The 22,419-nt window shown below is 36.2% G+C and overlaps 1 protein-coding gene across 1 annotated transcript; it reads left to right on the top strand.

Moving 5' to 3' along the window:
* Window positions 1-19,471: 19,471 nt before the first annotated feature.
* LOC131595993 (uncharacterized protein At4g08330, chloroplastic) lies at window positions 19,472-22,142 on the top strand. Its single transcript, XM_058868534.1, has 2 exons — window positions 19,472-19,945; window positions 21,563-22,142. Exons 1-2 carry the CDS (start codon window positions 19,857-19,859, stop codon window positions 21,957-21,959), a joined length of 486 nt encoding a protein of 161 aa, XP_058724517.1. The 5' UTR covers window positions 19,472-19,856; the 3' UTR covers window positions 21,960-22,142.
* Window positions 22,143-22,419: the final 277 nt, after the last annotated feature.

Raw genomic sequence — 22,419 nt, 5'->3', positions numbered from 1 at the left:
GAGTTGAATCTCTAAAACTGCTTGCCACTTTTATCACTTATTTATAATTTTGTCACTAATAAAATTAAAATTAGACAATGTTTAATATACGAAAAAAAATAAAGAAAAGAAAGTAAAAAATAATAATAAAATGAAAAGAATGTTTAAAGAAAAGTTAAATATTCTTTAAAAAATTAATGTCCTTAAAAAATTGTATCTTAATTTTTTTTTTAGTTTAATTGTAAAATATTTTTAACTTAATAACATACATAAAAAAAAACATTTTGAAAACAATATTTTTAAGAGTGCCATAAAATATGAAGAGTTGTCGTTTTATCTTAACGATGATTGATGCTGAATTTGATAGGAAGAATTATCGAAAGTGTCTTATTATTAAGTTTAACATCTTATTGTCATTTGATCCTGACTCATATATATATATATATATATATATATATATATATATATATATATATATATATATATATATATATATATATATATATATATATATATATATATATATATATATATATATATATATATATATATATATATATATATATATATATATATATATATATATATGAGAGATGAGATGAACAAATATTTACCATTAGATTATTTAAGAGAGAAAAATTAATATCCACAATAATATTTTAATAAATAATTTTTAATTAATTTATTGATAGATATTTATATGGGTGTACATGGGCTGGTTTGGATTGGGTTTGGTCAAACCCAAGACCCAACCCATGTTGGACACTCCGGTTTGGATGATGTAAATTAACCACCCGTTGTATCAATGGGCCGGTTTGAAAAAACCCACTAATTTTCGGGTTGGGTTGGGTTGAGTAGTGAGTTATCCAAATAAATTTTTTTTTATTAACATTAAAGGACTAAATGATGAGTCATCATTTTTTTCCATAAAAATTACTCAAAATTTATATCTTAAAAAAAATTAGATAATCTATTTTTACTATCTTTTAGCATTATATAATAATAAATGATTATATCAACCAGTGGCGGAGCCAGAAATTTTAGATAGTCTGGGCAAAAAATTTAACTGCAAATTGCATGTGACATGATATATAAATAGTCATAAAGTGTGCTACATAAGAGAGATGAAACCTAACATGCGAATATTGTGCTAAATAAAACTAGGAGGTAAGTGCCCTCTCTAAGACCTATTTGCGGTGAATGTTCGAATAATATCAACATCTTTAATTGACTTGAATATCTTTCGCTCGGTATAACATATCATCAAGTCATTGAACCATAAATTGTTGATTTTGTTAAGTAAATTAGACAAAAGATTAAATAAATTAATTCTAATAAACTAAAAGGGACTTGTTTTTGCTTTTATTTATTTTGATTTAAGTATATGCATTAAATATTTTTTGGGCTTTTTTTTTTATATATGTTTTAACAAAGCAATACATTCATGTTATAGAATTATAATATAAGTTTATTTTTATGATAGTCATGACTAATAATAAAAAATAATAATGACGTAAGAATATATAAGACAAGTCCTATATATTAGGGAAATGTTAACCAGTGCTCTAAGAGCACTCTTTAAGTAATTAAAATGGTAAGTTTTTTTTAAAAATGTGTGTATTTAATCCATTAAAAATGTATTAGAAATTAAAATATTGACTTTTATAAAAAAATAAAATCTTTATTGAGTATCTTAACGAGTGCCCTGAGGACACTCGTTAGCAAAAACCTCTGTTGTAATCATTGTTTAGTTTTAAGGGATTTTTTTAAATTTTTGTTTTGATTCATAAATAATTAATTGGGTTCGGTCTGGACCATTGGTTATTCATCTGTTTTAATTTTCATCCTCCATTTTTATTAATTTTGCCTCTGATTTTATCTAAAAATTGATCATTGAATTGGGAAGAGTACAAAGAACATAGGGGTTGAGCCCGGGCGCATGCCCGGGCTGGCTGGGCCATAGAACCGCCAGTGATATCAACTAATAAAAATTACCATAAAATACTATCAAATTAAAGTTGCATGACATAAAATTGTATTAGCATTAAAATAACAAAAAAAATAAAACATTCAAAATTAGATAGTGTCATGGTACACTAAATTTACAACTTCTAAGTTAATATTCATCAAAAATTATAAAATTATAATAAGAAAATTTCTTTGGCCACCTCCCTACCTTCTAGTCCACCTCTGGTGAAAAACCCAAACTACCCCTGACTTCGGAAATGCATTTCCGAAATGTAAGAAAAAGGTGTTTTCGGAGATGCATCTCCGAAAGCGCCTTTTTTTTTGAAAAATTTAACTTATTTCGGAAGTTCATTTCCAAAAACAGCATTTCGGAAGTTCATTTCCGAAATACTGCGCGTTTTGCATATTAAGCAAAACAGCCCCCTCCCCCAAATCATTTACCCTAATCTTCTTCAAACTCAACCCCAAAGAGATTTTTGTGCAAACCAGTTCCAAGCTACCTCAAAGGCTCCATCTACTTGCTCTATTACATTCTAAAGTCCTCCAATCTATTCAATAGGTAAGCATTTTGATTTTAAGATCTATGATTAAAATGTATATTAGGGTGTTTACAAATAGCAAAAAATGTATTAGGTTAGGTTTATAGTGATATTTAGGATGTTTAGAATGTGTATACATAGGTTTGAATTTTGATTTTGGGGTCTGCCATTGAAGGTTGCAGAAAAGCTCTGCGCAGGGGTGTTTCGGAAGTTCATTTCCGAAAACACCTCCATCCCAGTTTCGGAAATGAACTTCCGAACTGTATCAGAAGTGCATTTTTTTTTTGTTTTTTCATTTGTCTCGCATATTAATCGATTTCGATTGTTTACAGGAACATGTCAGGCAACCAGCCAGCACGCATCAGACAGGGCAGGGAGTCCCAGACTGCGTCGGCTAGACGCGAGCGGGAGGCGGTGCAGCTGGCGTCGACCCACGGACGGGGCCGGGGACGCCGTGTGTGCGTTCCACGGGACTTGGTGGAGAGTTCATCTGCTTCAGGCTCTAGGAGTAGGCTGGCTCGGGTATCTTCTTCCCGCCAGCGAGAGGAGGAGGATGAGGATGAGGAGGAGGTGATACCGGATGTTGACCCTCCAGTCGGGGAGGAGGAGGAGCAGGAGGAGCAGGAGGTGGATAACTATCCGGGAGGGCCTTTTGACACTTCCCTGCTGATTCACTACCAGGATCACGTCGCTCGGCGGATCTGGGAGGGAGAGGTATTTTTTTAACTTAGCCGTTTATTTGTCACCATTTTTTATAATTTTACCGTTTATTTCTCGCTTATTTGTTTTTTTTTAACAGGAGAGAGAGCCATTGAAAATGGTGAACCACTCCAGGAAGATTTTCGGTCTGTTTAAACCAGCAGCTCAGTGGTTTAACGACCATGTGCGAGGTTCAGGGCTTAGCGGGCTCTGCATGACCGGGTACACCACCATCAGCACGGTATGCAGGGGGCATTTGTGGAGCGCTGGCACAAGGAGACGTCTTCTTTCCACTTGCCGGTGGGGGAGTTGACGATCACCTTGCATGACGTCCAGTGTCTTCTCCACCTGCCCATCAGGGGGTGGCTGTTGGACCACTCCAGGATCCAGAGGGTCGAGGCCATTGAGTGGATGATGCACTATTTGGGCATGCCGCACGAGGTTGCTCACCTGGAGTGCGTCTCGACTTCTGGGTGTCATGTCCGGTTCAACACACTGAGCCTCTATTTTGAGTTCCACCTGGACGCGGCGGCCGAGGCCGAGCAGGAGGGTAACGACCTATTCAGGGAGTACCACCGCGGCTGCGCTCTCCGGTGCTGGTACATGCATGTGGTAGGCGCTGCATGCTTTGTGGACAAGAGTGCCAGGTACGTCGACGTGGCCTACCTCCGCTATTTCATGGACCTGGATACCGTTCACCAGTGGAACTGGGGGTCAGCTACTCTGGCATATCTCTACCAGAAGCTGAATGAGGCCTCCAACTGGAGGACGAGGCAGTTGGTCGGATCCTGCACACTGCTTACGGTACATTTTATTTTAATACATTATCGTATTTATTTATTTATATATGTTTCGTATTTAATTTTAATACATTATCTTGTTTCTGTTTCAGAGCTGGATCATCTCCTACTTCTCCCGCATCCACGGCTAGCACCTCGATCCTGCGTACGTGGACACCTTGTCCAGGGCCGCCAGATACGATCTCCAGAGGGGGAACGATGCGGTGGGACCATACCGTGGATACCTGGACCGCACTCTGCACGACGACGTCACTTGGAGGCCGTTCATCGACTACGCTTAGATTGTCCCCTTTGACGGCATTGCACTTTATTCTGGCTGGTTGGCTTGCGGGACCGGCATCATGGTTCGATATCTCCCTGAGCGGTGCATGCGTCAGTTCGGATTCGTGCAGCGGATACCCAGGTCACCCTTTGAGGCTGCTCCCGACACTGTGACCCGAGTGCAGCTCACTGCCATATGGGAGCATTGGGAGGATCATGTGGTACCGCTGGAGTACCGTCTCACTCGGGTCACCCAGGACTGGCACAGTGAGGAGGGATACGTCACATGGTTCTACCGGGTGTCACATCCTCTTCTGAGACCCGACATTCCCGGCGCTCATAGGCCAGCACACGAGGAGATCCTAGAGAACCAGCAGGCCGAGGATAATCACGCCATTGATCTCATGCCGATCTGCCAGCGGATATCGATGATTGGGCAGGACGCGTTGGATCGAGGTATCGTGGAGCGGGGCGGTCCAGAGGCAGTCGCCGTGATGGAGATGATCGTCACTGATGCGGGCCGTGCAGCGACATACACGCGGCAGAGGAGGTCTCAGGGCGAGAGGTTTAGGCACACCCAGTAGTGGTCGGGTTTATATATTTTTTGTTATCGGATTGTATCTTTAGCACACTATTTTTATTTTTTTCGGTTTGTATATATTATTTTCATCGGATTAGTATTTTTTTTTTGTTTATTTATCATATTAGTATTTTCAGTTTATCTATTGCTTATTTTATTTGGCGTTTACGTTTAATTAAAATGCGAGACTGTTTTAGATAAAACATAAAAAAAAAAACATAGTTTCTGCATAATTCGGAAATGAACTTCCAAAGCCCCCCAAAATCTGAACAAAGGTGTTTTCGGAAGTTCATCTCCGAAGACACCCCCCATGAGGTGTTTTCGGAAGTTCATCTCCGAAGACACCCCCCATGAGGTGTTTTCGGAGATGCACTTCCGAATTAAGGAAATTTTTTTTAAAAAAAAGCGCTTCGGAAGTTCATTTCCGAAGCAGGGGTATTTTGGGATTTTCGCTGGGGGTGACCCCCATAGGGAGGTGGGTAAAAAAAAAATCTTATAATAATAAATATTTGATTAGTGGGTCAATGGCTCTTTTGGGTTTGAGTTGGATTTTACCCGAATTTCGATTTTCTTAATGGATTTATCACTTTTGAAATATATATCCACTCAATTATCCGACCCAACCCACTTTTGTAGATTTTTTGGGTGGATTTGACCGGGTTTGTGGGTTGACCCCACCCATATACACTCTTAGATATTTGTCTCTCATTTCAAAAACATATTTATTGTAAGACATTTAAAAAAATCTGAATGAGACACTTTTATAAGATGGAGGAAATATTAAGTTACTTTAATCTACTACTAGTATTAAACATTTTTACTGCTCACTAACAAATCAAAGCAAACTATCATCATTACCCAATAATTTACCTATATATTATTCCTACAAAATTTTCATCCTGTAGTACTCCTATCCCACACAGTATCAGTTTTTTCTTTTCTTTTTAGGTACAATACAAGTATCAATTCTTATAGTAACCAGTTTGGATGAAACACAGATGCTATAATTTCTTTTGCATTTCTTTTAGTCAGGGATGGGCACATGTTATGTTAGTATATGTAGGCACACTCTTCAACTTTAAGGAACTTCATCTGCAGCTATAAACGTGGTTCTATGGTTATTATTGACGTAAAGGCAAAGCATATGTTTGAGGTTATTAAATTGCGACTTTGAATTCTTAGAAAACAAATTTAAAAAGACAAACAATGCTCCTTAAAGATACTTAAAAAATAACATCTATATTAAACTATACAAGATTCTATTTACACAATTTTCATTTCAATAGAAAGGTAAAGTGACTCTTAATAGTTACAACTCTTTTCCATTTTCCATGTTTGTACTTTTCTTTGTTTAAATGTTTTAATGGTATTGTTCAGATTGACTAATCTGAAAATGCATGCAAACTTGTCTGGATTGGTCAATACCATGCCTACACATATTTCTCATGACCACAGTTGCATTTCAGGTATTGATGATTCTCCTGCTAATTTGAAATCTGACATTACTAAAACAGTTGTTCCGTTCTTTTGAATTTTTTAAAGACCCAACCTCATAAAAAATTTAGTTCTTAAGATTACCGGTTGAAATATGCATCAGGTGAAACGATCAAATTAAGATTTTTTGTTTTGTTTTGTTATTATAACAAAGTTTAATCTCGGATCATATAGATGAGTAATTTGTTAGAAATTTGGTATAATAATTCTGGATATCTTCAAGAATCGTGTTCGTTCACTTTCCGAACAAAGTATTTCGACCCTATTCTTGTCTGGGTTTACGAAATCTTTGCGGGAATAATTCTCGAAGAACAATTTGTTTCTGACAATAGAGAATAGATCAGAATGTAGAGGAAGTATGTTTTTCGTATTCGAAACCGAGGCCAAATGACTCCTTATATAGGAGATCAACAATAAAAACCGAAATGACACACATGTTCGGTAAAAACAGTTATGTTGGTTGGGAAACGACGCACCTATTCGGTAAAACGGTTATGTTGGTTGGACCCCGGCAGGGCGCTGCCCCGCACCCCGCCAGGGGCTCCGCCCCTTGGAACCCCGTTTCTATTATTCGTATTCAATTGCACGTTTGGCTCTACGAGCGTGCACTCCGCACTACCCTAACTCGTTTCAAGCTTAACGCATAATTGCATCGGCCTACAGTAAATCACATTATTACCAAAATACATTGATGATACTAAAATCACCAACATACTTGAATTGAGATGAAAAAAGAGGTGGTATAAAAACAGAAAAAGTAGTTGGAGCGTTAAAACACAATATCAAAAAAATATATATTAAGTGCGGATAATTCTTAGAAATATGAGTAATTGAATTTAATTTAACCTTGTTCTAGGCCACTCATAAGCGTACATATCTAGGCTTTATTGCAAGCACGGTGAGAGAAAAGGTGTGAGGAACAAGTGCAACCTCGCTCAAGCAAAGAACACACAATTTCGATCTCTTGTCAACTTTCTATCTTTTGATATAATCGGACAGTGATCTATGCGAAGCGCCTCAGTTCTAACCGTCTAAACTATATAAAGTTATGCACACGCCAAATTGAGATATTCTATTCACTCTCAAACTAAAACTACTTCTCATTCATTCACTAATTTGGACATTAAAGTGCTAACTTTGCAGGTCCACACCGTTACGCCACATCAAAAGCACATTCCACCGCATCTAAACTCAATTTCACTTCGTCATAAACTATTCTGGTTTCTAAACAGAATAGAGATATTGTCTTTGAGAATATGACATCTAATTTCCATAAAATTTCACAAGAAACTACAGTTTCTTCACCACAATTTGGAAAGCATATGATTTTTGTCTCGTTTGAATAAACAATCAAACTTGTGAAACAATGAACACATCAAGAGTTACTCTATCAATCGCACAATACAACGTCGCCACTGCGGCTGCTACAACAATCAATACTTCTGATCTTGCAAGGGAGACTCTATTTTCTCTTAGGGTTGAGGATGATCTTGTCCTGGTGACTTCTCATTTCGCTCTTCCACTACAAAATACAATATCTAAGACAATCGACAAAGACATATTTCAAGTCCTTCAGAATTTCTAGCCTTTTCAACAACCATTCCAAGGGCAGACTTCGAAGCAACCTCCGTTGCAATCGTTAATTCCCATAAAAGAGATTCTTCAAAGCCTTGAACAGTTGCAAACCAAACTAGGTATGCAAAAGGCTAAAAATATACTTAATAATGTTGTACTAGTGTAATTGGAAGGGTCCGCATGGGCATGGCAGAGGTATGCATTTGGCCTATCATCTTCAAGGTCGCCCCTTTCATGGATCGAGCGCCCGTTTGTAGGATTAGATGCCCATTCTTCAAATACCTCGCTCGAATCCTCATACTTTGTCCATATCGTGTGATCGTGAGGAAGACATGTGTTTGGTCCACAACAACGTAGAATGAGTCATGGAAGCTAACCAGGCTCCTTGAATATCAGTGAATCAAGTATTCATTCCTTGAGTGATTTCTATTTTCAAGGTGGTCTTAGATCCAGGCCCAATGCGGGTATAAATACCCCAACATCACAATTGAGGAAAATGTAACTCTAATGCAGAAAACTACACATATAGAGCTTTTCACCACTATGTGAGTTAGCTCTCAACTCCGGAATAAATCTTAAAGCCTTTGACACCCCTTAATCACAAGGGATTGTCACATATTTTTTCTTTTAGCAAGTACGATTGACGCCCACTATGGGGCCCAAGCAAAACTAACTTAAGCAACACTCATCGTTACTCACGATTGCTTTCACCATTTTCTCACGAGGATGTTGATGGAAAAGTCTAATATCACCATCAACACCATTGCCAAATGTTTTTTGGCATCTTCTAGGGGATCCAATGCGACTACAATAGCACCAGAGCCTTCCAAGGTTCCTTGATTGGTCTTTTAGGAAAACATGTGCAGGCAAAATGGATACCTCATGCTTAAAACAACTTTTGATTCAGGGAAAGCGCCAAGACCATCAAAGTGAAATATCTCTTGGTAGACGTTGTGTCCCTTTACAGTGCCATTTTGGGAAGACCTTCCCTTAACTTGTTAGGAACGGTCATGTCCATCCTTCATTAAAGCCTCAAAATACACACTACTTGGTGGTCAAGTTGGTGTAGTTAGGGGGCCATGAGATCACTCAGGAGTGTTACTAGAGCATCCTGGAAATGGTGAGAGAGGTGAGAAAACCCGTCGCCCTAAAGGTTAGGGGCCATACCCTTCCAAAGGCATAAGACGCCGACGCAATAAATTAGAATCCTAGGTTTGGGGAAGAGAATGAAAGGCTTACCCCAACAAAAAACATAAAAGAAGTTTTGATTTGTCCAATGGTTTAGTAGTCACCAAACTAGGTACCTTAATATCCAAGCCTGAAGAAGAGGAGTTGGTTGACTTACTCAAGAAGAACATCGGCTTGTTCCCCTGGGCACCCTTGGATATACTCGACATAGATACTGGAGTGGTGTCGCATCACCTCGTCATAGATCATGTGGTCAAGTCAGTATCACAAGGCTGGAGAGGAAAATAAATAGGATATTCATGAGGAAGTACATAAGCTAACAAGAACCAATTTCATAATAGAAGTCAAATACCCATCTTGGCTAGTTAACATGGTCTTGGTAAGAAAGGCTTCAAAGAAATTACGTATGTTCGTTGATTTCACTGACCTCAATGTTGCATGCCCCAAAGATCCATACCCTCTTCCTAACATAGATCTCCTATATGACGGGTCTCTAGGCTACAAAATATTCAGTTTCATGGATGCCTACTTTAGTTACAACTGGATTAAGATGGATTCGTTTGATGCACCCGAGATAGCGTTTATGTCCAATCATGACAAAAATTATTACAACGTCATATGCCCTTTGGGCTCAAGAATGTAGGAGACACTATCAGAAACTCATGGACATGGTGTTCTCATAACACATTAGGCAAAACCTGGAGGCTTACATTGATGATATGATAGTGAAGACTTCAGAAGGGAAGAGTCATGCATCAACTTTGGAAGATATCCTAGGACCAGCCACAAATTATAACATGCATTTGAAAGTATAGCCAAGTGCTCATTTAGAATACATGCAGGGAAATTCTTGGGTTTCATGTTGGCCAAGAGAGGCATAGAGGCAAATCCAAACAAATGCCAAGTCATAATTGACATGAGGAGTCCTTCAAATGTTAAGGAGGTTCAATAACTAACTTGGTTCTTATCCACCCTATCTCGTTTTCTTTCTTTTGCAAGTGACAACATTTTCCAATTCTTTTCCACATAAAGAAAAGGGAAAGATTCAAATGGACGGGCGAATACGAGGAAGCATGCTCAAACTTAAAGGAATTTCTAGCATTGTCGGCCATCTTGACAGGCCCGATAGAAGATTTTCCTTTGTACCTTTATTTATTTGTTACTGACCAGACATTGAGCTTGATACTCGTCTAGGAAATAGATAGAGTGAGGCGATCTATCTATTTCGTAAGCAAGGTGTTCAAGGGAGCGAGAAAGATTATGCCTTATTTTTAGGAACATGAGATATCAGTGAAAACAAACTACTCCACTCGTCAGATCCTTAAGAAATCAGATCTAGCAGGAAGGAAGGTGTATTGTGTCGTTGAGTTGTTTATGCATGATATCCGATACACATTCATATGAAGATCCTTTCCACCCTACAGGGTAATAACAACTCTAAACTTCCACATGAAGTTCCTTACCACCCTACAGGATAATTATAACTCTGGACTTCCACAGGAAGATCCTTTTATCCCTTTGGGTTAATTACATAGCTGAACATCCACAAGAAGATATTTTCCGCCCTACGAGGTAATTACAATACTTGACTTACACAATAAGATCCTTGCCTCCCTACGGGGTAATTACATTGCTGGACTTTCATATTAAGATCCTTGTCGCCCTATGAGGTCATTATAATGTTGGACTTCCAAAAGATCCTTTCTTCCCCACAAGGTAATTACATTGTTGGACGTCCACAACAAGATCATTTCTCCTACTAGGTAATTACATTCCTAGACTTCTACAAGAATATCCTTTACGCCCTACATGGTAATTACAATGTTGAACTTTCATAGAAATGTTGTTGTCGTCCTACAGGGTAATTACATTGATGGACTTCCACAAGAAGATCCTTACTGCCATATGGGGTAAGTACATTGTTGGACTTCCCTAGGAAGATCCTTGCCATCTCACTGAATAATTACACTATAGAAAGATCTTTTACAACCTCAATGGTCTACTAAGATAAAGTATCATCAAGATGATTCAACCAAGTCTCAAATGAGGGACTTAACTAAGTCTCATCAAGAAGGCGCAAATAAGTCTCACTTGGGGGACTCAACGAAGTCTCGTCATGAAAAATCAAATGAGGTCCCGCATAAACTTCGATAAGGTTCCTTTGAAATGCCCGAGGGTGGGGAAAAAAACTAAAACACTTCGGCCTTTACAAGCCCTGGTGCTCGAGAGACTATATAATGGTATAATTGGAATGGTCTCCATATGGCGTGGCAAACGTCTGCATTTTGCGTATCCTCTTTTCAAGCTCGCACGTTTCATGGTAAGAGTGTCTGTTTGTGGGATATGATGCCCCTTCTTCAAATATGTCTCATGAATTCTACATATTTCATCCATATCGTGCGATCATGGGGATGACGTGTGTTTGGTCCACAATGATGCATAAGGAGTTGTGGGAGTTAACATGCTCCATGAATATCAATTTACTGTTCATTTCCTAAGTGATTATTATTTCCAAGGAAGCCTTGGATCCAAGCCAGATGGGGCTATAAATACCTCAACATCATAGTTGAGGACATTCTAACTCTAATACAAAAACTGCACATACATATCTTCTTACCCCTATGTGAGCGAGATATCAACCTCACAATAAAACTTAAAGCCTTTGACAACCATTAATCATATAAGGTTGTCATGCATTTGTACTCCTAGCAAGTATAAGTGTCTATAATACGGTGCAACAACATAACTCGCACTTTTTAGCTTAAAGAGTACTTAGAAACAAAGAAATTTTATAGTATGCTAATCCTAAGGACCATTATATACGCAAGGAAACCTCTCACGAAGAACAATGAGTTTATCTAAAAGCGATGCTTGTTGACACCATCTCTTTATGCATAGCTGTTAATCAAAGAATTTTTACAGTATGCTAATCCTAAGGATTGTTCTATACGCAAGGCAACCTCTTACGAAGAACAAGGAGTTTATCTAAAATTGGTTCTTGTTGACACAATCTCTCCATGTATAGCTGTTTCTAGAAATGCCTATCAACATCGAGGGAATGGTAGGCAATCACAGTCCATCAGAGATCTGTTGTCCCCACCATTCTCCATCACACCACTCCCAAAGAGATGAAGGGAAAGAAGTCGAGGGGAAAGGAACTCGTTCTTGAAGCACATCCTTGATATTAGGATAAAAAAACATCTCGATAAACCTCCCAAGTTGGACAACTATGATGGATAAGGAGATCTAGACGAGCATACCAATAATATAGACACTATACTCGACTACTACCATGTCTAAGGGGTGTGAAATGCAAACTATTACCCTTAACCCTCAAAGGAGTTGCAATGATGTGAACCTTTTTTATCAACAGATTTATATAACTTCTAAGCACCTATTAGGTGATATACTATGAATATCATCTTTTCACTCTTGTATTGCAACTTGGTCCTCCTTTGATCAGGTACATGCTTTTAGGAGATTGAGTCAAAATTCTTCAGATGCTTTACATATGTTTTTTTTACATCGAACTCCTTCTGGTCTTTCATTTGCAGCTTATTAGTTGGACACCAATTGAGAATGTAAGTAGCAGTATTAACCGCCTCACCCCAAAATTAATGTGGCAAGTACTTATGTTTCAGCATGCTCCTAGCCATGTCAAGAATGGTATTATTTCTTCTTTCGACAAAACTATTATGCTATGGTGTATAAGGCGAGGTTACTTCATGCTTTATGCCTTCATTTCTGCAATATGCTTCAAACTCTTTTGATGTATATTCTCCACCTCCACTTGTCCTCAAAATCTTAATTATTTTTCCACTTTCTTTCTCAATTAAGATTTTGAACTTCTTGAAGACTTCAAAAGCTTCACTTTTGAGACCAATTCTTCTTGAATTTTTCCATTTTACTTCTCAATACTTGATAGGCATACTTACTTTCCAGGTTAAATGGTGCACTTGAAAGTTCTATTTTTTTAGACGATTGAGACTTCATGATCAACCTCTTCTTTTTATCAAACAGTTGGAGTGCATCACCAATCATAGTGATTGAGAAGCCTTTCGCTGCCAAATGTACTATACTCAACATGTTACACCTTTTTTTGGGTAGAAAGAGTACCTTTTCAACCAAGGCATTCCTTTCATCCTTCCTTTGATCACTATGTCACCTACACCTTTTATTTTAAGGTAAGTGTTGTTTGCAAGTTTCACAGTAGTCTTCTTGGTTGTATACAAGTTGATCATACATTCTGAAGGATAGAAAAACACTTAGAAAGGGGGGGGGGGATTGAATAAGTGTGACTTTAAATCTTGGACGATAAAAATAAATTGCACAATTATTTTTATCCTGGTTCGCTGTTAACGAAGCTACTCCAGTCCACCCCCGCAGAGATGATTTACCTCAACCTGAGGATTTAATCCACTAATCGCACGGATTACAATGGTTTTCCACTTAGTCCACGACTAAGTCTTCTAGAGTATTCTGATCACAACTTGATCACTCCAGGAACAACTGCTTAGACAACTTCTAAGACTTTTCTAGAGTCTACTGATCAACCTGATCACTCTAGTTACAAACTGCTCAGCCAACTGCTAAGACTTCCTAGAGTATACTGATCACACGATCACTCTAGTTCCTTACAACTTAATGTAATCAATTCTAAGAGTTTACAAATGCTTCTTAAAAGCGATAATCACAACTGTGATATTTCTCTTAACGTTTAAGCTTAATCTCACTAAGATGTTACAACAGCAATGTAGTGAGCTTTGATGAAGATGAAGATTCTGAGTTTAGATTTGAACAGCGTTTCAGCAAGTTTGATATTAGTTGTTTTGGTGCAGAATCGTTAACCTTGCGTCTCATCAGAACTTCATATTTATAGGCGTTGAGAAGATGACCGTTGAGTGCATTTAATGCTTTGCGTGTTCCGTACAGCATTGCATTTAATGTTATACGCTTTTGTCAACTACCTCGAGCCTTGTTCACGCTGTGTCTACTGACGTTGCCTTTAGTAGCTTTAACGTTCCTTTTGTCAGTCAGCGTAGTCTGCCACGTGTACTTCCTTCTGATCTGATGTTTGTGAATACAACGTTTGAATATCATCAGAGTCAAACAGCTTGGTGCATAGCATCTTCTGATCTTCTGATCTTGAAGTGCTTCTGTTGCGTGATACCATCTTCTGATCTTCAGTGCTTCTGATCTCATGTTCTTCTGATGCTTCCATAGACCCATGTTCTGATTCTGCTTCGACCATCTTCTGATGTCTTGCCAGACCATGTTCTGATGTTGCATGCTGAACCATTTGAGACACAACTTCTGAGCGCTGAATTATGCGTACTCTTTATATATATTTCCTGAAAGGGAAATTGCATTGGATTAGAGTACCATATTATCTTAAGCAAAATTCATATTATTGTTATCATCAAAACTAAGATAATTGATAAGAACAAATCTTGTTCTAACACATTCCATATGTCATATCATGTTATTGAAGCATTCTAAATCTAGATACCATTGTTAACATAATGGACTTCTTTCACAGGTGGTGACCATGAGTAATACTGCACCTGATTCACCATCATTGTGTGCTATGTTGGCCTCTTCATTATCTTTCTGAATTTTCTTTCCTCCTTGTTTCTCGTAACAACATTCATTTGAAAAGTGGCCATATTTCTCACGATTATGGCATTGTATCTTAATTTTTTCAAAGTTTTTATTCTTGAGCTGATTTTTGGAACCTTTTTTGTCTTTCTTGAAATTCCTTTCAACTCCATCCTTCTGCATTACTTGGGCCTGCAATGCTTGTTAAGTTTCTCTTTCTTTTTTTTTTTACCTTTATCAATTATCATTAACTCATCTGCTTCTAATGAGCTATGCAAATCCCCAATCTCCATGCTCTTAAGATTATTAGATTCATGTATTGCAACAACAATGTGATAGATTTAATAGAATCAAATAGACACAAATTTTAACATATTATCATATTAAAGAGTAATCAATAATAATAATAAGAATGATGTACCTTGTAGGATTGAAGAGACTACCATTAGATAGTGAATATGAGTGGATTACTTACTACCCTCATTGCCGTCTAGGGTTTCCAGAATATATTAATAGTCTAATGGGGCAATGCTTAGATAACTAAATGACTGAGGGTATAGACCTTTCACCTGGCTTAACTGAATGGTCCAACCCATCAAGATCCATTCAGACACAAAACCCAGTCAAATAATTCATCTATAATTTGTGTTTAATATTAATTGACCATAATATAATTTATTAGTAATTGATTAAGTCAATCCATTTGATTAATTAAATAATTAATCTAACAGTATGAAGTTAAATGTTGATGTTAAAGATCTCATTTCTTTCTTAACTACTTGCTGATCAATATTTCCTTCACCACAGGTCTTCATTTGATTGACCAAAGCAATCAACTTTGATAAGTAATCATTGATTTTCTGGTTCTCCTCCATTTTCATCAGTTCATATATTTTCCTTAGTGATTGCAACTTCACTTATTTCACTTTATCTCCACCATCATGATACTTCTCTAACACATCTTATGCTTCATTTGATTTTGTAGCCTTTAAGATCTTCTCAAATATGGTAAGAATCTACATTTTGCTGTATGTAGAACAAAGCTTTGTAGTCCTTCTTTCATGATTCTTTAAAGGTGGTTCTTTGAGCTTTAGTTGGATTTGCAACTAGTTCTTCATATCCTTCTTGCATGATTTCAAGAATATCCTGTGCTCTAAACAATGATTTCATTAGGGCACTCCATTTTTCCCAATTGCTTCCATAAAGTGTTAAGATATTGGTTGAGAAACCACCATTTGCACTCATCTTTATTCAGTTTCAAGAAACCTCGACAACTTTTCTTCACTTTTTATTTCCATATGTTTTCCTCACACTTCACTCGTGTTTTCTTTATGGATCAACACCAACCCACTTTGATATTAGAACAAGGCTCTAGATGCCAATTAATGGCGCAACAAAGTAAGTAACACAAAAATGGGAATGGAAAAAACTAGAGAGAGAGTTATTGTAATAAAATTGATGGAATTGAGTTCTTACAAACATGTGTTACATCTTTTAAACAAGATAATATTACTAACTAACTAACTTCCAGTTAGTAACCACATACTGAGTTAGCAATAAGCACATGCACAACTAGCATTAACCATATTCTTAACTACCAGTAACAACATACTGAATTATCAATATTCACATACTAGACTATCAGTAATCGCATATTGAATTATCAATAACCACACACTGAACGGTCAGTAACCACATGTAAAAAACTAAATTTCACATCTCACCAACTTATCTAACTATCTAACCAACTTTTAATTAGTTATAACCCATTTAAAATTATTACCTCATAAATATTTTACACTAAACGTATAAAAAAATATAGAGTGATTAATTTTAAAAAAGTAAGTATCAAATACACCTATATAACAAGTGATAGATTTCAATTAAATAATTTTGTAAAATTATCTTATATCCATGAATGTACGATGGTTACATTGAGGAAATTATGCCAAAACAGTTTCATAAATCAAAATTTTTAAAAGACATTATATAATGCATTTTATAACATTATAGTTTTTTTTATATAAAATTTAAGGCTTAATTGCACTTTTAATCCCCTTATTATCTCTTTTTTTTAACTTTTTGACCCCCCTATTATAAAATCCGGAAATTTGGTCCCTTAACTTTGATTTTCTGAGGATTTTAGTTCATATTCACATCTGAGGGTAATTTTTTGATGACATGGATATAATCTGATGACGTGTCATATGCCAACTCATATTATTTATTTCAGATATATTTTAATGATTTTTAAGATTACATAATATATTTTTATTTTAGAATAAATATTTTTTATTTCATAATTCATTAAGTGAACCCTAATTGCAATGAGTCATTTCAATTCCCTCAATACATCATCGTCTTCGTATTCTCAGAATAGCAACAGCTTCGTATTCAAAATGTCATCTTCCATTCCAGAACACCATCGTCTTTGTATTCAGAACAACATCGTCCATTCCAGAACATCATTGTCTCCTGCACTCATCTTTGATCTCCTGTGAAGTTGATTTCGCCAAAACATAATCTACAATGTCAAATCCAACCTATGTATCGAGGTAAGTGGTTTTTGCCTCAATTGTTTTTGCTTTTATGTTTTGCGTCATTATTTGTTCTGCTCCATGTGTTGGTATTGTTCTAAGTTGCTATTGTGTTGGTATTATTCTAAGTTCTGTACGTGGTCCCAAATCTATGATGACTATTTTATTACAAAGTTATATTTGTGGTCCCAAATCTATTCCAAGAGTATTTTATGACAAACTTCTTGTTGTGGTCCCCATGTCCCTAATGGTAACATTACAAACGACCGACAAAATCAAAAAATAACCCATAAACTTTATCTTCATCTTCAACAAGTCTTCATTTTTCGGTGTGTCCCTAATTAAATCCATAGCCTCATCATTTTTGTTCTTCAAATATCTAATCACATCTTTTGCACGGTCGCTCATGTCTTCATCAACCCATTCGAAATAGTTGCATCCATTTTTCCCATTACCTTATAATTACCACAACCATGAAATCTTCTTCCTAGATTCTCATAAGTCCATGATGTCATAAATGGTGACTCAAGTCCACACCAACATCTACTTTGTCTTCTTAAACCAAATTGATTGTTTGAAGCAAATGAAAAACTTTTTTCAGACATGGGTTGGAGAAGAAGATAAATAAGCGATGGATATATTGGAGAAGAAAAATAATCGTAGGTTGAGCTGAAGAAAGATACCCTTGATTTCCCGGGAGGATGAAGGAGGCGCTGAGTTTCTCAATTTTTAGGATTCATTCAAGATTGAATTTTATATAATGATTTTTGATTAATAAATATGAAATTAAGTTTAAGAAATTTATTAAGTTATTTACGAAATTACAAAAATAATTGGATTTAATTTTTAAATGAGTTGGCATCTGACACGTCATCAGATTATATCCATGTCCTCAAAAAATACCCTCAGATTTGAATAGGGACTAAAATCCTCAGAAAATCAAAGTTGAGGGACCAAATTTTCGGATTTTAAAATAGGAGGATCAAAAAGTTAAAAAAAATAATAGGGGGACTAAAAGTGCATTTAAGCCAAAATTTAATCAATATCTTTGGCATGGTCGGTATGAGCATTTTTCATTCATCTAGTCCTTAATTTGTGATCTTATAGGTTGATCAAAATCTGAAGTAAATAAGAAACTTCGACTTCGATGCTGATATCAAGAATAGGAAGTATACTTGCAAGGCACTCCGATACTAAAGTCAACAAGAGTGCATAGAGATACGTGTGAGTGTTTAAGATATGATTTGAATACCTGACCCTCTCAAATGAGGGGTTATTTATAATGTCCTAGCGCATGATCATTGGTCCCTATTTTGAGCTGGGCATCTAGGATCCAGACTCAAAATAGGTGACTGCCAGGATTTTTTACGTGAAAGCAGGGACGTGCAGGTTGTGCTCGCCATCCTGGATGAGCTGCTCAGACAGAGTGAAACTAGCCGTTGGTGGGGGCAGAAGGGCATTTGAGGGCAACGACGGTCTAGTCAGCCTCGGGGATAACCGACCAAGAGTGTTCCACAAAGGGGCAGAAGGAAAAGCGCCTTTCGCTGTCCCTACTGGTTGAGCCAACTCTTTTGAACCGTCTTGTACTTAGGTGTGGATTGAGTCATTCTCGCCAGCTAAAATAATTTGCATTATAAATAGAGATTAATTTTTATAAACTTTTAATTTTTCTTTGTATGTGTGGTTAATCAAATTTTATTTCAGTAATTTTAAAAGAAAAAAATATGTACCAATAGTATAAAATATTTGGTATTGTCAATTAATAATCAATATAAATATAAATATATAATTAAAATATATTTTTAATTTTAAAATACTAATATAATAATTATAAAGATACTAATATAATAATTTATAAAGATTTTAATTGATTTTATGTATAATATTGATTTTTTGACCAATACTTTTAAACTTTGATTTTGATTGATTGTAAGTATAATATATTAGAAAAAGAGGGAGTGGGTGATGCACTACAGTGTAAAAAAGTTTTACACTATCAACCAATCACGATCATGAATCATGATAAATCAGACTGTAGATTTTAAAAAGTTTATATGACATGGTAAAACGATTTGTTTTTATTGGATGATACTGTCAGTGCACTACCTTTAACCTCTTAGAAGAATAATTTAATTAAATTAAATAATAAATAAAAGTTTTACAATTAATTGTTTAAACAGAAACAAATTAATCTTTTAATGAATTTTCTTATTCATATAATCATATTCCATTCAGCAGTTTGCAGTAAACTAGCGAGTTTATGCCTTAACCGACTCAGAAAAGCCAAATTTCATTTTATATAATCTTTGTTTCTTTCCTTTTTTGACAAAATAGTTTTTTTTTCTTCTTAAACACTTGTCTACTTTCTTTGCTGTCACTGAAACAGAAACCGAAACTTTTTCTCTGAACAAGTACAGTAACTTCTGAAACGTCATCGTTTCGATCTTGTTCTGGATTCAGTCAAACACGCGGTTACGATTCGTCCGGGACACGCTGTCCTCCCAACGCCTCCAACTTCCTATATCACATATCTCTCTCACGCGCTCTTTGCCGCCAAGGTGGCTCTTCCGCAATCAGCCACTACCGCCACCACCACCACCACCATCGTTGCCACACCGTCGCCGGAGAATCTTATCTAATGGATAAATCTATGTCCAATGGAGATAGCCAATTTAACCGAACATTCTCTTCTTATTCTTCCGCTTCACAGAGGGATGTTCGTTACAGGTATAATTCTCATAATCCTCGACTAAGTTTAATCCAATTCCTTAATTCTTTGATTTTTAGGGTTTTGGAGTTTTTTTTTTTGTTGTTGTCGATCATGTCAATTCTAATTCATGAAATACAATTAATCTAATTAATAACCAATTTAATTCATGAAATTGCAGTGAATTGTGGGATTGTTATATGTAATTAAGCTAATTTCATAATAATCTCTTCGATTGAAAATTCTCAATTATATTTAAACATGGACTTTAAATTTGATTGAAATAACTATGTATCATAGTGACATCGATACCTAGAATAGTATGTAAAACTTGAAGTGATTGAATGTGTTAGTGTCGGTGTCGTGGACTGAAAATAACTTTAATCTGTGTTGCATTGAGAACCATTAAGATTTTTCAATTTTAAGAACTATTTTGAGGTATGGAGGATATTAGTGGCTAAAATTGACTGCATTATATAATTTTGAGGACTTAATTGGTGACTCACTTTACATAAATAGCATCAGAAACTACAAATTTGGATGATAGTAAATTGCATTATTGAAGGGGTGATTTTAAATTGTTAACTGATTTGAGACGGAATTTTCTTGATTGGTAATACAATATTGGGTATTCAGTCATTTTCACAAATTGGATTTGTTTGTTCTATCATAGAGACACATTTTATGCTATGCAATGCATAAAAATAGAAAAGGAAATTGTCTGGTTTTTTGCATCTTTAGAAACATGGTGCACTAATAGGAATTGCATTTGACATTTACTCTTGAAAATCTCATTGGAAATAGATCTGTTTTGTAGACTGTGTATATCCAATAGTATAAGAAACGGGATTTTATTGCTGAACAGTTCAAACAAAACTTACAAAGAAGATGTACTGGAGTACAGAACATTCCTTTGAGCTGTATGGCACAGTGGCTAGAGTCAATGTGTTGAGTTTTGAATGATAACCAACAATTGTATGAAGACTTTTGTAGTACGTATAAAGAGCAATCTGGGGCTACAGGGTTCCCGTGGTGGCTGAGTCCAGTCCCAGTAAAAGGTTGGATGTTGTAGGCAGCACTGTGTGCTAAGCTTCCTTTTAGGTTATCATGGAAAATATGTTCATAGCATTAGTTTGAATATTATCAAATTGCCATGAGTAGAATGGTCATTGATGAGGCTCTGTTTTATAGTGTTCATATAAAAAAAAGAAGGAAGGACTTAGTAATGCTAAATTTTAAGCTTTTTTTAGAAATTTCATTTTACCATTTCCTAACACTTCATTGATGGCCAAGAGCTTCATGATTTGGGTGGCGCAACATGGGGAATGCTTAATTTGAGCCTCTCGAACTTAAAAATAGAACACAACAACAAAGGTTACATCCATTTCCCTTTTAGTGTAAGTGTCTTATCAGATGCACCGCCAAATGTTTTAGCATGATATGTTGATAATGATAATGTTTTATTCCAAACACATTATGTACTCTGTCATCAATCAATTTCACTTCTTATATATCAATATCAATGAATTGAAGGTTTAGCCTATTATTTTGATTAGGATTTATCAAAGTGGTGGAACAGTTTTTGTTTTCTTTTGGTTGCCATTGCAATACCTTATCTTTATATAATTATTTTGCAGCTGTGGCTCTTGTGGTTATGAGCTGAACCTATCCTCCTCAAACCGGAACACCACATCCATTGGATCAAAATACGGGAAGTCCATAAAGCGAGGCATCATATCATTCTTCAATATTGACGATAACAGATTTACCCAAGTTGATGAGATACAATGTGTGCCTCATTTTCATAAACATTCATGGGGCTTATTCCGTCGAAGAACTAAGCTTCTCTGTCGAAAATGTGGCAACCATATTGGAAATGCATACAATGGTTTCACTTCCTCCTTACCACTCGTGTCAGACGGAGCAGAATCATCCCCTAGCTCCAAAGCGGCCGGGAGTGTGAAATACGACATCCGCATTCGGTCATTACAACCTTCATCTTCCGGAGAATCTGGATTCCCTGTATTAGCTTGAAATACCTGGTAAAAATGTATTCTATTTCCTTTCTACTTAGTAGTCATTGGAGATATGAAGGTTAAGACTTCAAAATTATATGCAGTGATCCGGTTTGGCATTGTTTTTGTATTTTTCCTCCGTCGAAATGTGAATAATATCTGTATGTGAAGGTTGCAATAATTGAGTTTAAAAAATACTAAAGAGGTGGGATTTGGTCAAGTTAATAAACATGACAAAACATCTAATGTAAAATACTTATATTGGTGGGAAGTAAAAGAGAAATTAAGATGAACAAGTTGGTCATTGGTGTGGTTATGAAGGATTCAATGTAGTATCAGAGCTGCGAGTTGTACCATAGAGATTATTTTGATAAATAACTTAATTACGTGTTTATATGATAAATGCTTATTATACAAGGGCACAAATTAAGGTGTTTTCCAGTAGAGAAAGTGTAAGGTGTTTTATCATTCAAAGAAGA

Source organism: Vicia villosa, linkage group LG4, assembly GCF_029867415.1.
Source record: "Vicia villosa cultivar HV-30 ecotype Madison, WI linkage group LG4, Vvil1.0, whole genome shotgun sequence".
NCBI lineage: Eukaryota > Viridiplantae > Streptophyta > Magnoliopsida > Fabales > Fabaceae > Vicia > Vicia villosa.
The sequence above is the reverse complement of the archived record's forward strand: the minus strand, read 5'-3'. Positions and strand labels throughout refer to the sequence as shown.

Excerpts from the sequence above, each read along its gene's own strand:
- LOC131595993 (XM_058868534.1), top strand. The coding sequence starts at position 19,857 with ATGGATAAATCTATGTCCAATGGAGATAGCCAATTTAACCGAACATTC. Across the intron at positions 19,946-21,562 it reads CAGAGGGATGTTCGTTACAG|CTGTGGCTCTTGTGGTTATG; the intron begins GTATAATTCTCA and ends ATTATTTTGCAG.